This window comes from Heliconius melpomene, chromosome 12 (genome assembly GCF_056956725.1).
Source record: "Heliconius melpomene rosina isolate 202511_hmr_F chromosome 12, ASM5695672v1, whole genome shotgun sequence".
Taxonomy (NCBI): Eukaryota; Metazoa; Arthropoda; class Insecta; order Lepidoptera; family Nymphalidae; genus Heliconius; species Heliconius melpomene.
The window spans coordinates 10,850,884-10,867,408 of record NC_140400.1 but is presented as its reverse complement, the minus strand read 5'-3'; the positions used below and the strand labels follow the sequence as shown (position 1 = coordinate 10,867,408).

The window sequence follows — 16,525 nt, the reverse complement described above, 5'->3', positions numbered from 1 at the left end:
CTAAAACACTATTTTTTAAATTTTATTTTTCAAACTTTGACAGTATATTGTTGACGCATTCATCTTAACCTGACATATGTCAATGTGACATTAGATAATATAGTAGATAAATACTCCGTACTTGTAATATAATAATGATTGAGGAAGTAATTTATACTTTATTCTCATAAGTGAAGAATAATAAATATATATTGCATATAATTAAACTGGAGAAAAGATAGATTACTCTTGCACGCTATTTTTAACTACAAATTTTAATGGAGTAGAGAAGTTTACTTAAAATTTTATTTATAACTGAAAAAATCTAATAAGAATTTAAAACAATAAACAGTTATCTATTTTGTAGATACATGTTTAAAAGTAATAATAGTCCAACATATTAAAGTATGTATATTTTAGAGTATAATGTAACTAAAAAAATGCTTTAAAAATAAATAAACACACGTATAGGGACTTTTTAAAGATCTTTCATATAACAATCAAGTCATTTATAAAAGAAATAGACGTTTTTTAAAATGTTGACGAAAAAAAATGAAAATAAGCTGCTCCATAATAATCATATTTGTACCTTACTTCTAATCTCAGTTGCTATACCATTATCAATGTCTTTATGGATTATAAATTTAATTTATTCTAAGCTTATGAATAACACTGAAGGCCTGGATGGTAAGTTTAATTAATAAGAACAATATCTAAAAGTTCATCATATTTATGTGTATACTTATTTTTTTTATTATTTCAGAGCCAATAGTAATATCACCTGCAAGATGGTTAATTTCATGCTCAATACCAATACCAATTGCAATATTTGGTTATAGAAAAAAAAGTGTTAATCTGAGTGGAGCTCTTCTTGGAATGGTTGTAGCATTTGTATTGACTCTGTCTAATTATTGCTTTCTGGCAGATTTGTTAGTGTTTTTCTTATCTTCTTCAAAAGCTACTCGATTCAGGCCTCATTTAAAAAGAAAGTTTGAAGAAGACTTTAAAGAAGGTATTTTTTGTTATAGCTTTATAATACAATATGTTGTATTTTCATAGTTATAAATATGGCCAAGACTGATAGAATTCCTATTTAAGTAGCTGCTGCCTAAAATGTTGGTTCATTAAAAGTTAAGCTGTTTGGTGTTTAATTTAGAAAAAATACAAATGTTATTTATATTAATTATAAATATAATTATCTCTCTCTTTATTAAATTATAATAGCCATAGTCAGTTAAATTTTGATGTCCTTATTAAGCTGAAACAGCAATTGTATAGTAATTTTTTTGATATTGTTTTACTATATGGAAACATTTCAGGTGGTCAAAGGAACTGGATCCAAGTCCTTTGTAATGGAGGGATGGCAACTCAACTAGCGCTTTTATACTTATTGGATGTTGGTTCATCTGAAAAACCAATAGATTTTTTTAAAAATTACAGATCATCTTGGCTTAGCGTTGGAGTTTTAGGTATTTGTGATGCAAATAACTACTAGACTTCTCTAGTGATGTGCAATTAATTATATTTTTTGATCTATGAACTATGGCTTATTTGTTATATTCAAGGTGTATTTGCATGCTGTAATGGTGATACATGGGCATCAGAATTAGGTCCAGTTTTATGTAAATCTGATCCATTCCTCATTACATCATGGAAGAGAGTGCCGAAAGGAACAAATGGAGGAATTAGTTTTACGGGCACAATATGTAGTGCAGTTGGAGGGCTTTTGATTGGACTCTTTCATTATTTAACAATTTTATATTTCTCCGATGGTAACTTATTAATGTTTGCCCCCCCACAATGGCCTATTATTTTGTATGGAGGTCTGGCAGGTTTTATTGGTAGTCTCATAGATTCTTTATTGGGTGCAACTTTACAATATTCTGGTAAGTTAAAATTATATACATGAATATAGTCTTATTTTGAAATTAAGAGAAAAGACAATTAATATATTTTAAATTGTTATTATTAATTTCAGGTTTAGATAAAGATGGCAAAGTGGTGTCATATTCTAGTGTTAGTGTAAAACATATTAGTGGAAAAAATATATTGGACAATCATAGTGTTAATCTTCTATCTACAATTATTATGGGACTGCTAATGCCTACTTTGATTAAAAATTTCTAATTTTAAGTTTAGAAATATTGAATATATATATATATATATTATATTATTAAGCAAATATATATAAATATTGAATATATATATATATATATATATATATATATATATTCAATATATATATATATTTGCTTTTTATATTATAAAATTTTTGGGTAAGCTATTGTAAAAATAGTTTAATCTCAATATATATAATTGTTGATATTGTTATTCTACGATTTAATATTACTATGATCTTATATATTACTATCTATATATTTACTGACATATGAAGATTTATCTTTTTATGGTTAACTTAAAATGTACTTAATACAAAATGTTTTAAGAAGTGACTTAATATTAAATTGAAAATATAAAATTTAGATTCAAATAAATAACTGTATGTAAAAACCAAACTTGATGAAAAAATGTTTTGTTTTTTTCTTACAATTACATTTTAATAAATTAAAATATAATAATTTGTTACAACTGTGTATAAGTTTCCCAAGTCAAATCAAGGTTAACAAACATGATAGTACATCTATCATTCTATCGATATTGAATTGGCCTTTTAACCAATATACTGATAAAAAGGCCAATTCAATATTACTTGTAAACTACAATCAATTTAGAACTTATTCCAAAACCATTTAGGCTATTATGAAAAAAAATTGTTTGATCACTATTAAGTTTCTTAAACAGTTATGACTACAGAAAATATATTTTTCCAACCTTTATTAGTATGGTTTGTAGTTTTCAAATAGTTTTCGTTATTTCTCATAGCTACGTGATTTTATAATTTCTCCAAAACTCCATGATTTAACTAAATCCAGTATTTATCTTTGTATCACTACAATTGACTACAAACCAAACTACTTTATGCAATTTAAAACTCATTACCAAAATTGTTAATGCAATATCACCTGTATCAAATAGCTTTTATAAATTATATTTATTATGTTTGCTGCGTAATTATTAATGCTACAAAATAATTATTAACAATAACAAACCAACTTCAAACAGTATACTATGCAAATTTAAGAATTGTGATTTTCTCATTTCTACATTTCAAGTAGAATTTCTGCTTGAAATGTAATTGAAGTAATTTCCTTTATATAATATAACTTTATTATTATTTGAGTAAGTAAGTTTACTTAATCTATATATATAAAAGGACTTGTCCTCACTGACTGAGGTAAGACGCACGCACAGCCGTAACCGCTGGTGGTGGAAACGTGAAATTTGGACAGATGTTTACTTTCGTAATCTGGACATCCACTAAGAAGGGATTTTGAAAAATTTTAATCCTAAAGGGGTAAAATAGGGGCTCAAAGTTTGTATGGAAAGAAATTTAAACGGGCACCGATTTTTATAAAATTTGAAATTTAGATTTTTAAAAGTATTTAATTGAACACGTATTTCATCGTTTCCTAGAATTCTCCCCCTAAGGGTGCAAATAAGGGGTTGAAAGTTTGTATAGAAAAATTCTTAAATCGCCACCGATTTTTATAAAATTTGATATTTAGACTCTTAAAAATATTTAATTGAACATGTGTTTCATGGTTTTCTAGAATTCACCTTCTAAGGGTGCAAATAAGGGGTTGAAAGTTTGTATGGAAAAATCTTTAAATCGCCACTTTAGACTCTTTAAAATATTTCATCGAACACATGTTTCATGGGTTATTACATTTCACCGAAATACGCAAGCGAAGCTGCGCGCGTCCGCTAGTTATATATAAATAAATACTCAATTATAGAAAAAATATATATTAATTTGAGACCAGTCGTGGCACAGGGGCACAAAGTGTGTTGTGTGTTAATTCTGGTGTCCATTTTGACATTGAGTTCCGCCACTCAACACCCAAGCCTCCAAAATTGGGCGGAAAGTGAGAACGAAGTCCCTTAACACTAGGTTCCCTCTGCCTACCCTGCTGTGCGCAGGATACAGCGTGAAGCTGATTTAATTTTTATTTACCATTAATTATAATGTAATAGTTAACTTAGGGCGCGAACCGGACCTCAATTTTGACTCGCTGCGCTTAATCTCGGTAGTGTTTGTTGTGTTATGTTGAGCGATGCGAGAAATTAATTTTTGAATTTTTTTTGGCCTAAAACCATTTACGTGGTCATATCTATGTTTGCAAATTTTCATCTCAATCGGTCAAACTGTTTGGAAGCCTATTGGCAAATTGGCTATTGAGTAAATGTGCTCTGTGGCTATTAGTGACAAAGAGTGTAAAAAGTCTCTAGTAGAGGGCTCGGTTCACCTAACTCAATAAAAAATTGTTTTTTTTTCAGAATTAAGTATGTTTTTCAATCTATACTTCTATACTAATATAATAAAGCGGAAGAGTTTGTTTGTTTGTTTGTTTGTTTGTTTGTTTGTTTGTTTGAACGCTAAGATCTCTGGATCTACTGGTCCGATTTTCATTGTTTTTGTTTTGTATGAAAGCTGCATTCTTCAGAAGTGCTATAGGCTATATAACATTACATTACACATATATACTAATATATTTCTTCTTCTAATTTGACATGCAATTTATTCTGCCATGTTAATAACAACCGTCGTTGCTACGCGACCGCTACCGCGACGTTTTGATATTCATGCTTATGAAAATAAATATAATAGTCACTTTTAGCATTTTATCTAGATTGAAATTATAGTTTACTGTATAACATACTAATAAATAATTAAGGAGATGTCACTGATTCCAAATGACCTAGCCACCTAGCGGGCGGCACAGTATGACCGACGCGAACGGGCAGATGACGTTGACGGTTTTATAAATTTTCATACATTTTCAAACTTTATTTGTTGTTTATAATTAATTTAAAATACACTTTGATTCTCTTCTTATTTTATTTGATATTGCCCGCTAAAATTATCCTACTTAATAGAGAGAAATGTTTAGTTATTTCGTAGAGTCGATATCTATGTACGCACGTACGGAAAACTTTAGGTACTTTTTCTAATATTAAGAATACCTATCCTTTAGTTACTTTTAATCCTTTTGTTAGTTCATTTCAATAACTCAGATAATTTTTTCTAATAATGTGTATCTACTTATTATTCTTTTTGATTATTTGAGCTTATATTTTCTTACTAATTCTATTGAGAATTGAAAATAATTTCATGAATATATTTAATAAATATTCTTATAGTTGAAGCAGGCGTAGCCGCGTCCGGGTCCACTAGTAATTTATAAACTTTATAGTGTTGACCTCAAGTAATACTCTTAATAGTTTATCACTGCGCACGCCCGGTCCTTTATTGAAAATGGTTCAAGATATCAAAAATGTTTAAATAAAGAGAAGTTATAGAGAATTTAACCCTCTGCAATATTTATAATAATTTCAATTAATATAAAGTAAACGAAATATTTACAATGAAAGTGTAAAAAAGATATTTTTGACGTTGGAATTTTTGTAATGTTTTGAGATAAGCTTTATGGTATCAAAATAAAGATTTTCCAAATAGCTGAATATCAGCTCTCATTCCGAGATTCCTGCCCTCTTTTGAGTAATTTACCTAGATTAAGTATTTTAAAATTTTTTGTCTCGTCAAGCGTGTATGCGTAACTTAATATTCAATTGATAATAGAGAATGTTCCAAATATTTAGATTGTTTTTCTTTTTCGGCCTTCACGAGATTGTCATCATGTGGGATAGTAACGTCAACAATCACTGCGCGGCGCGCCACTCGGTCTACTAGTACTATATCAGGTCTATTAGCAACTATATACCTGTCAGTAATAATAGACCGAACCCAGTAGAGCAATAATAGACAATGTTTTATTATTATCTATATCTGTCAGTATGACTTTGATGTTGAGTTCTAAATTGTTTTGTGGGTTGACATTTCGAATGTAATGTAAATGTTTTTCTTTGTTTACGCATATTTCACAAATTGTAATAGAAACTACCTACATGACTCACTCCTATGATCGCTTATAAAGTTCAATATTTAATTAAGGTATAGGAATTTAGCTGAAATATTTACAATATTAAGTGTAAGGTAACTTGTTTAAATATCGGGGAATGATTTTACTTTAACAATGTCAATAACACCTGAAGAGAGCTCAATGATAAATGCTGACATAGAAAATGATGTCACTAGCAGTCACAGAAATTTAGTTGAATGTGAAAGAGGTAAAATATTCGAATTTTTATAACAATTTATATACTAATAACATAATATGCTCATAAAGTTACCGAAAGATATATTATAGAGACAGGAAAATCTAAATAATTTTATAATTTTGTTTATGAATCTTACTGAAATAATATTCTTTTAGTTGAAGAAACAACAGGATGGATAAAATGCCGCACAGTTCTTGGAATCATGGGTTTCCTTGGTTTTGCCAATGTTTATGCTATGCGTGTTAATCTCTCCGTGGCAATAGTAGCTATGATAAATTCAACCACACCAGTGCCATCTAATGATTCCACATTAGATGTGTGTCCAGTGACACCTTCAAGTAATAACTCTGTGCCAACAGTAAGTCTTTCCGTAATATTTAGTATAAATAAATATGAAATTTATTCTAGTAATATAAATATTTTATTTTAAGAGAATATGTAAAAGTTTTAATTAGGTGGTACTTGAACCTTTTCCTTACAACACTTCTACACTTGTTACAATTTATTTACATTATTAGCATTAGCACTAAAAATGGTTACCTAATTTTTTTCGCTATTACAGAGACCAGGTGATTTCAATTGGACTGCAGAACAGCAAAGTTTTATTTTAGGATCTTTCTTTTATGGATATGTTTTGACTCAGGTTTGTAACAAATCATATACATGAAATAACTCTATTTATTGTTAGAAAATATCACATAGTTCTTGTACTTATGTATGGATCTTTGTAAAAGAAAACAAAAACTATTTAAGTTTTTATTGCCAAACAATTGATTAATGTACTTAATAATTTTGCTAACATCTTACTTTGATAAGATCAAAGAGGTAGGTAGATAAAAAGTGAATAAGGCCAAAACCTTCAAGCATAAATGATCTTCTTGATTGAAATAATTTCGGTTAAATTTTTTTTGGTTTTGCTTTACTATAGTAGTAAAAGCTTCTCATGTCTAATAAAAAATGTATTAACGGCAATGGGAGTGTCTTAACACTCTGCCTCTAACTTCATAGAAAAATAAATGGAGGCTGATGAAGAACAGCAGCATAACATCGGATTCTGTGAACAAGATGTTTACGGGTTCAATTCCCACTAGTGGGATTCACTTGCTTTTTATTTTTTTACTATAACAACAAGCCAAAGTGGCATTGAATTCTGATTGTTATTGAACATCGGCCATATAGTGGACTATGAAGTGTCTTGAAACTAGCTTTTCCTCCACCTACCCTGCTATATATAGAATATAGCAAACAAGTTACAAAAACATTAATAATTGCAGATACCAGGAGGTAGAATAGCCGAAATATTTGGTGGTAAACTTGTATATGGAGTTGGGGTCCTACTTACGGCTATTTTTACAATACTTAGTCCGATTGCAGCATTTGTAGATTACAAATTCTTTATTGTGGTGAGAATTTTAGAAGGACTTGGAGAAGGTGTCACATATCCTGCCATGCACGCTATGTTGGCAAAATGGATCCCACCAATGGAAAGATCAAAATTTGCTGCCTATGTTTATGCTGGTAAGCTTAAATATGTATTTTACTTTTATAATTAATGATGAGTGTATTTGTTATTTTTAGTTTTTTTGTTAAGTGAGCCCTATACACCAAAGATTTCTTTTGGCTGACTTTTTTGTTCTTTTTTATTATTGACGTTAAATACATTGTCACGTTCATCGCGCGGAAATACATTGTCACGTTCAGCCTGAGCCGAGAGTGTAAGCGAGACCACTGAATAACGCCTTGCCTTGTAACACACCTATCTTAATATTTACTATACTTCTTATTAAACTTGTATACTTGTACTTGTATTAAATCTGTATAATTTAAGTAAAAAAATATTTGAATTAACGAATGCAAACATTTTAATTTATCGTAAAAATGTTGTATTTTTCAAAATAATGTGAGTTGTACAATATAATCATAATTCAGTGATAATAATAATTTAATCATGAGTTAACACGCAATTGTCGTCCGTAAAACCGACTTAAATTAAATTTGTTTAGGTTGGTGACTATAAAAGTAAAAGGTTCTTATAGTCGATAGAATGATAGAGAAAAAAGATTTTATTATGTGAATTGATATGTAATTTTGTATGAATAATATTAACGTTAAATAATATCTTATCATTTTTATGACAAATAGCATGTGGTATGATAATAATAATGTGTTTATTTTATTTATTTTTTATAATTAACTAACAATAAACTGTAGTTACGTAAAATTAAAAAATTGTAAGAAAATAAAAAATCAATATAATAAAAAAAATATATATCTAATTATTGAGGCCGGTAAACGCGACGGTGTTGTCATTATTCATAAATATTTAATATTTCATTCCCTCGCTGTGGAAACAAGACAAAATGCGGCGTTGAGTTCCGCATCTCATCACACAATGCTTCGAAAATTTAGGGAAAGTGGAGAACGGAAGTATATTCATGAAAAACGGAGTGTCTTAGCACAGTCACTGTGCAGCGCTTTGGTGGCCTCATAATTTTAATTATTTTATATTTTTTAGGTTCAAACATAGGTACAGTTATTTCGTTGCCTATATCAGGATGGTTGTGCACACTTGAATTTGGTGGCGGCTGGCCGTTGTGTTTTTACCTATTTGGCGGATTGGGAGTTGTTTGGTTTGTTGCGTGGATATTCCTAATTTATGACTCGCCGCAGAAACATCCTCGAATATGTGCAAAAGAAATTGAATTTATCACAGAATCTATTGGAGTTCAGGTAAATGATGTATATTGGAAGTGATATATTATATTGGTATAATGAACTTATCACATATAAAAAAATATATTCAAAATTAAAGACGTTTGTGGCGCAGAGCACAAGTGTGCGATTGTAAAACGCGGTTTTGGGTTCGATTCCCATTCGGTCAATGAGGTAGGTTTCTTCGCTCTGGTAACGAGGCAAAGCGCGGCGTTGGATCCCGCCAGTCAACGCGTAATGCCTCGAGAATTCGCCGGAAAGAATGAAACGGAATGTCTTAACACTGAGTCTCCAGGTTTGCATTGCCTATCTGCTATGTACGGAATACGACGTAAAGCTAAAAATAATAAAAATATATAAACATTTTCCAACTTTTGAGTTAGAATGAAACCATTCTAACGTCATATTTCTTTATATTCCAAACATAGAAATAGTTTTAAAATGTCGTTAACATTACATTTAAAGTTCATAATACGTAATATACTATTTAGTGTATTAATATTGTTATATTATGTGGTTCTAGATTCTATTAATTATTGTTAGCCAAACGGTGTTATTCATTTGGTACTGAGTTGCATTCAGTTTATCATAAATGTGGGACGAGTGACTCACTCTATTCATTGGCAAATGTTTTGAGGTCATTGCTTTTATCACTTTAATAATATTAATACGTAAATATTATTTGGTACACAGACGGTGGCGAATATAATTTTTTTTCTTAACATTATACTATTATTACCTAATAAATTCTGTACCCAATACATAATTATATTATGAAATTATTCTTATCATCTATATTTGTATAATATAATTGCGGTATATAAAATATTTTTATATCGATATTTAATGTGGACTTGATACAGACTCGGATCTCTAGAGAGACTCAGAATTTTTTTTTTAATTTCTTCGAATTCGCTATGGTACGAAAACGAAGCGCGGCTTTTCGCAACTCACCACGCAGTATCTTAAAAATGGATTGAAAGTGAGGAATTTAAAGTCTTAACGTGAGGAATTTAATTATACAGCGTGAAAAAAAAAATATTATTTAATCCAACACTTTAAAATAAAACGTAAAATTTTCAAGAAAATATTTGGTTAGTTGCCAGCTCGATATATCCGGGTCTTAACACTAGGTTCACAATTTTACACCCTGCTGTGTGCGGGATACAGGGTGAAGTTGAAAAAAAATAATATTTATATTTACAGGAGGATGAACAACAAATGTCAATACCGTGGTGTAAATTCCTAACATGTCTTCCTTTGTGGGCCATTCTTATCGCACAATGTGGACAATCGTGGCTCTTCTACACCCAGCTCACCGAATTACCTTCTTATATGAACAACATATTGCATTTTGACATAATATCTGTAAGTTTTTATTTTAGTTGCGAAATTGACTGTGATTTATATTGTGTATGAGACAGTACGGTCAACGAGTCGTGGCCGACCTGAAGTTAGGCTTTCCGAACTTTTACATATTAGTTATTTGGGAAGAAATTTTCTTAAAATAAAATCTTGAAATAAAATATGTGCAGCCTTCTACAGCCAATTTCAGAGCGCTCACAACTCGTCGCCGTATCGTAAATTGAACTTTATATAAATTCAGTGGCGTAGCTAGGGTATTTGCTGCCTGGTGCGGCTTAGGACTTGATGCCCTTTAAAATGGTCTAAAAAAAAACAGATTCAAAGTGTCTTCTATTCTCACGTAGATCAAGCGTCAGACACTACGATGTGACATTGGCTACCTTTAAAAAAATTAATCGTCTACTTTGATGCCCCTTTCCTTTTGATGCCCGGTGCGACCGCACCGCTCGCACCCCCCCTTCCTTAAGAAAAACTAAATCATAATAATTATTATTATATATTATTTCATTACAGAATGCAAGACTTTCAGCATTACCGTACCTCACTGCTTGGATTGCGGGCATTTTAATTAGTATTTTTGCCGATTGGCTGCTTGTTAAGGGATGGATCTCGAGACTAAATAGCATGAAACTGTGGAACACTGTTGGTAGGTGTTAATACTTTGTTTTTTTTCTTGTTACATTTTTAAATTATTATTACCATTTAACCAAATAGCGCCGGGTCATTAATAAAAAAATAAAACGGTTGAACATATTTTCTAGAGTTATGACTAAGAATACTCTCGATTATATCCCCTTCCAACCAAAAAAATCATCTAAATCAAAATCAGTTCATCCGTTTGAAAGCTACATATATAGATACACATATACACAGACACCTTAAAACACTACCATGTCTGTTTAAAACAATCTATTTTGTTTGTTTCAGCTGCATTTGTACCAGCCTTCGGGCTTTTAGGTATAGCGTGGGCGGGCTGCGACAGTGTCGCCGTTATGTTGCTACTGAGTATAACGTCGGCGTTCGGCGGCGCTACATATGCTGGTATGTACTCATATTACTATTGGTACTTAAGATTAACGAAAATTTTCATAAATTTGTTATTAATTTTAGTTTTAGTATATTTTTTAGCTAAATTGCTAATTTGCTTCAAATAAATTTACTTTCAAAAATTGTAATGCTACATTTGGGCAGTGGTACATTTAAAATAGACAATACCTAAACCGATTTAGAAGTTATTTTCAAGGTCATATTTAAAGTTATAAAGCTTAGTTTAGTTTAAACTATTTAAATTTAAAAACTAATCGTGTCATAAATATTAGTAAAATTAATATTGAATTTGACAGGTAATCAAATGAACCACATAGATTTATCTCCACAATTTGCGGGGACCATGTACGGGATAACAAATGCCGCTAGCAATATATGCGGTTTCTTAGCGCCCTACGTTATAGGACTGATTATCAGTGACACAGAGGTTTGTATTAGCTACATACATATAATAAAATTGTAACGGATCGCTGTCTGTGCGTGGAAGATATATGAGAATTTATGAATATAATAAAACTCAAACCGATTGTTTAAATAATTAGTCTGTTTTCCTGTTAGTGCACGATAAAATTTCATAATAAATTTTCAGCAAACATTAGGACAATGGCGCGAGGTGTTTTACTTGGCGGCCGCTATCGACCTTGGCGCTAATCTTTTCTACTTATTCTTTGCCAGTACAGAAGAACAGGTAATATCTGTTATACAATATTTTGAAATCCTATACCAGGATAGATAGGTTGAACATAGTATTAACAAATTCGGTTTACAGCCCACAGTCTTATTTTCGGGAGATTACGACTTGAATGGTTGAACTCGGCGCCTCACTGATGTGTTTGAGCGAATAAAATTTAAATAATTCGTTCCAAGGTAATTCAACCCATTCAATCAGTCGTTGCTGTGTTTTAAATAGGCTTTTGGCGTAAAAGAAGTGGCGGAACTGAATGCCTGACTTTTGTCTTAATTAATAATAATAATTAATTCCCTCGAGTGGGGATCGAACCCACAACCGTTACTTTACAGTCACACCCGAATCATCATCATCAACCAAAGCATTTAAATAAAATAAATTGAGATGTCAGGGAACGGAGGAGGATAATGGGGAACGGACTGTCTTAATATTAGGTTCCCTCTGCCTCGACAGATAAATAATATGTGATTTTTCATTTTTCTTCAGGACTGGTCGCGACCAGAAATCGACGACATGACAGCATCGGCGCCCGTTGAAAGTATTATGTACCCAGAGTCATAGGGCTTGATATTCGGTGCTGAAACCGCACTGTGAGTTATGAACTAACAGACAAAATAAAATTAAAGTTAATTAGGATATCAGCTATAAGTGCGGTCTTACAAATTTTCAAAAAAAAAAAAAATTGACTCAATTTCTGTATTAATAATAAGTCATTCCGTTCTGTTGTTCCGACGAGAGAGTTGTCACGTGATGTGCGGCAAAGTTCAGTTTTGTAAAAATCTAATAATTTGTATTGTAGCTATGAACATTCCGTGAAGTAGATTTTGGATTCACAATCATCATATACATTGTACATAGTACATACGTACAGTAAGACTTTGACTTAAAAATTAACTTAAAATTGTGAAATGAAAAAACCCTAACTACATTCTACAATCTAAAGGCCATTGAAATTTGGCGTTTTTTAAACTTTTAACTTTCTTTGCGAATTTTCTTTTTATGTCCAGTAATTTCGTGCGTTGTCTGTCAGTAACTCAGTAACAGATGCGTTTACATAATATGTATATCATACATAATATATCACTCAATATTTATGCAATTAAAAAAATATATATTAGTAATGTATTAAAACTATATAAAGAATTATATATTACTTAGATCTTAAATCCAAATATGGCTCTTATCTGGATGTTGTCATCAAAATAACTTATTATATGTCGAAAGTTCTTACTTTAAATAACTTGTTTTTTAACTTATTAGTATTACATTGCTAAAATAGTATTGATTAAGGGGAAAATATTGAACTGAATAAAACAGAAAAATGTGCTACTTACTACAATTGAATTAGAAATATTACGAAGTAAATATTTTAATTTAGTTTCATTTTAATGTTTATCTTACTTTCAGTGACTGCATAAGACAATATTAATAATAACATAATTCTAGGATTTTTGTACGACCTAATAAAAAAAAATGTAAAATCTAATTTAACCGACAAAAAAGGAGGTGTTCTATATAGTACGCCTAATTTTTTATGTGTCTATATATTTTTATATATGTATGTCCATCCATTGTTCCGCCATCCTATTGCTACCAATGGGATATTTGATAAGTGTAAACTTTAAAAATACATATTTCTTGTAGTGTGATTAAACACTATTATCTTCTGTAAAATTTAACTTTTATTGTGTAAATATACCAATTAGCGTTGCCAGATGAGACTAAAAATCGGGACGTCCCGATTTTGGCGGGAATTTTAGCCCAAAATTTATATGTCTCGAACGGGCCATACTTGGTCCTGCTTTTCGTGTATTATTCCACGCACTTACATAATATTTTTTTAATAACTTTATTTTTTGTAATAAGTTACTAACATTTTCAGAGATCCCGATTTTCCCCTAGACAAAATCTGGCAACGCTGATACCAATCGATATATCATAATTATTTACGCACAGATATTATATGTGGGTGAGCAAAAGTAGCAGATTAATAATTATATATATATATATATATATAAAAAGATACTTAAAAATATTTATAAAATGAATTTTATATAGAACTACTAGTGGTGCTCTTCCTTCTGGTGCAGCGTAGTGGTTAAGTCTTTTTCTAACTGATCACTTCAAAATATCGATCTGTTACCTATTATTTTAGTTCTATGAAAGTTTCAAACACGGAATGAATGAATTATAAATTATATTTAAAAATACACCACGAACGATATACTAGACGAAAGGGCGATTTAACTGAGCGCACTCAGCGAGGCCACGTATCAACTTGCAGTTGGTGGGCGCAGCCACTATTTTATTATGAATGTACTCTCTATATATACAACAAAAGATATTGCTGGTGTAGTAGCACAAAACGAAAAAGCAATGTTAAATGTTGTGCTTAAATATTATATTGCATTATTAAAATATTTAGTGCTATGACAAACAACAAAGCTATCCTCAATATTAATTTAATTAAATACATCTTTAATGTTAACCAAAGTGGATATTATGTAATATTTAATAACGAAACTCAATTCAAAATGTTTTAATTAATACAATTGTTTTTAAATTATTATTTATGTTAAGTAGAAAATGAGTTAAACTCTTTACTCCTCAGTTTCATACAAATGTATTCTTAGTAACCAATTTTATGCTTTTGGTGAATGTAAATATGAAATATGAAACTTTGGATATGGCACTTATCATAGCATGGGTCCAAAGGACTACAAGTAATATCATTCCGTTAGTTAAATTTCATTGAGCTGTATGACTGGATTGTGTAATTAAGGTTTTTTATGGACATGTTAGTTATTGTTATTTAAATTAAAATTATGCAAAAGCGATCTAGCATTAGAATGAGAGAGAAATATGAACACCTAAATTCTTTTGGTTGAGCTTGGTTTTTCTTTCTTAGGCGCTCTCTATAATTTTGAAAGGTCTTTAAGATTTTCTTCTTCACTTTCTTTACTATCAATATTAACTTATTAAATTGTTTCATGCACAAATGTGGAATTTGTATTCAAATAATATGTTCTTATATTTTGAAAATTCATTTTGAAACAGGTTAATATTAATATGTGACTATGAATTCATTGGTTATAGATTGACATATTTTTCCAGTTTCTCATAATCCAGTCTTAAGAATTAAGTAGTTAAATTAACAGTATTTGTATGTGATGATTTTTTTCATACATGTAAGAAATATTATTTGCTGTTATAATTTATACTTAGTTATTATAATTTACCCAATTTACCCAATATTTAAATTGCTCTGCATATTCATTTTTATTTTTAACTATATTAAATGTCAATTTTTATCAAGATAAAATAATACAAAACAAAAAATATACCTATGCATATTTTATACTTTTTAATATGTTTTTTTATTAGTATTTTATTTTAATCAAGAGTTTTTTAAAAATTGAATGTATTTTTTTAGCTCTGTGCTTTGAGCTTAAAAGCTGTATTGTTTTTAGATATGCATTGTACTACATAAATACATCAAAACACGCCCAGTGTGTCCAGCCAAGTTTAAGTTTTACAGGAATAACTTAATACTAATATTTATAAACAAGAATCTCTCATAAGCTGTTCTAAATTAGTTTACAGGTAATGATGCCAGAAATATATTCTGTAAATATTTAACCGTCTAAAATATGCATTCGTTTTAAAATAATTAATTACTATGGAAAATATTTTATGCGTTAGGTAATATTTATTTTAATTTTCATAATTAAATTGCTGTGACTAGCTGCTAATACGTTAAAATGTTTGTCACATGTTTTGAGGCGAAGTAATGTTAATATCTGGAAAAAGTATACTATGATATAAAAATTATGTATTTTTGTAGGAATAAATTTTTCACAAAAGTAATCGTAATTTTATTTTCACTAAAATCCTGAGGCATGCAGAGATTACAAATTCAATTTACAACACGCCATATCGAAGGTGTACAATAATGACATGCTAGTTTTTTTAATTTTAAGGTCCTAACATCGCATCTCGATTTGAGAAAATTATAAGTTGCAGGTAAAAATAAGATATTGAACGAATTTTGGAAGCAATCTTAACACTATAGCGAACGCCTCGCCCGTGGCGCAAGCGTGATTATACGTGTGAACGACCGCAAAAATACTAATATTTGTTTTAGACTCCAAGTAAACTTTTTTCTTCGCGTCAAACTCCTATCACTTTTAAAGCGTACACTGTAATTACGCACGACCGTGATTACTTAAAACAGCAGGTGTCACAGTTTAAAATTAGGCAATAAATATAAACCGCATTCGAGTTAATATTTTTTTCAATTTGGTCTGTTATTATGTTTGATCTTGAAACAACTCCGTGGCTTGAACCGATTAATATTTTGTTATAATTTATTAACAAGAAACAAGTCAAAATATTGCAAAAATTAAATAGTTTTATTTATATTTTAATAACACAAACTAGTAGATACTTATACGATATTTTGGGAAAGTTTAAATCTATAAACATCAATATTTT

The 16,525-nt window shown here is 30.0% G+C and overlaps 2 protein-coding genes across 2 annotated transcripts; both read left to right on the top strand.

Moving 5' to 3' along the window:
* The first annotated feature begins 112 nt into the window (after positions 1–112).
* On the top strand, positions 113–2,563 carry LOC146533841 (transmembrane protein 19). Its single transcript, XM_085193974.1, has 5 exons — positions 113–666; positions 743–991; positions 1,299–1,448; positions 1,545–1,865; positions 1,958–2,563. Exons 1-5 carry the CDS (start codon positions 516–518, stop codon positions 2,104–2,106), a joined length of 1,020 nt encoding a protein of 339 aa, XP_085050100.1. The 5' UTR covers positions 113–515; the 3' UTR covers positions 2,107–2,563.
* Positions 2,564–5,936: 3,373 nt separating this feature from the next.
* On the top strand, positions 5,937–15,898 carry LOC146533840 (putative inorganic phosphate cotransporter). The gene is made up of 11 exons (XM_085193973.1): positions 5,937–6,228; positions 6,375–6,577; positions 6,782–6,862; positions 7,494–7,737; positions 8,735–8,949; positions 10,138–10,299; positions 10,810–10,942; positions 11,224–11,337; positions 11,640–11,770; positions 11,933–12,031; positions 12,518–15,898. Exons 1-11 carry the CDS (start codon positions 6,135–6,137, stop codon positions 12,590–12,592), a joined length of 1,551 nt encoding a protein of 516 aa, XP_085050099.1. The 5' UTR covers positions 5,937–6,134; the 3' UTR covers positions 12,593–15,898.
* The last annotated feature ends 627 nt before the right edge of the window (positions 15,899–16,525 follow it).

Bases quoted from the DNA above. Each gene is read 5' to 3' on its own strand.
- LOC146533841 (XM_085193974.1), top strand. From the start codon at position 516: ATGTTGACGAAAAAAAATGAAAATAAGCTGCTCCATAATAATCATATT. The intron at 667-742 runs GTAAGTTTAATT...TTATTATTTCAG, and splicing joins TAACACTGAAGGCCTGGATG to AGCCAATAGTAATATCACCT. The intron at 1,866-1,957 runs GTAAGTTAAAAT...TATTAATTTCAG, and splicing joins TGCAACTTTACAATATTCTG to GTTTAGATAAAGATGGCAAA.
- LOC146533840 (XM_085193973.1), top strand. From the start codon at position 6,135: ATGTCAATAACACCTGAAGAGAGCTCAATGATAAATGCTGACATAGAA. The intron at 10,943-11,223 runs GTAGGTGTTAAT...TGTTTGTTTCAG, and splicing joins GAAACTGTGGAACACTGTTG to CTGCATTTGTACCAGCCTTC. The intron at 12,032-12,517 runs GTAATATCTGTT...ATTTTTCTTCAG, and splicing joins TTGCCAGTACAGAAGAACAG to GACTGGTCGCGACCAGAAAT.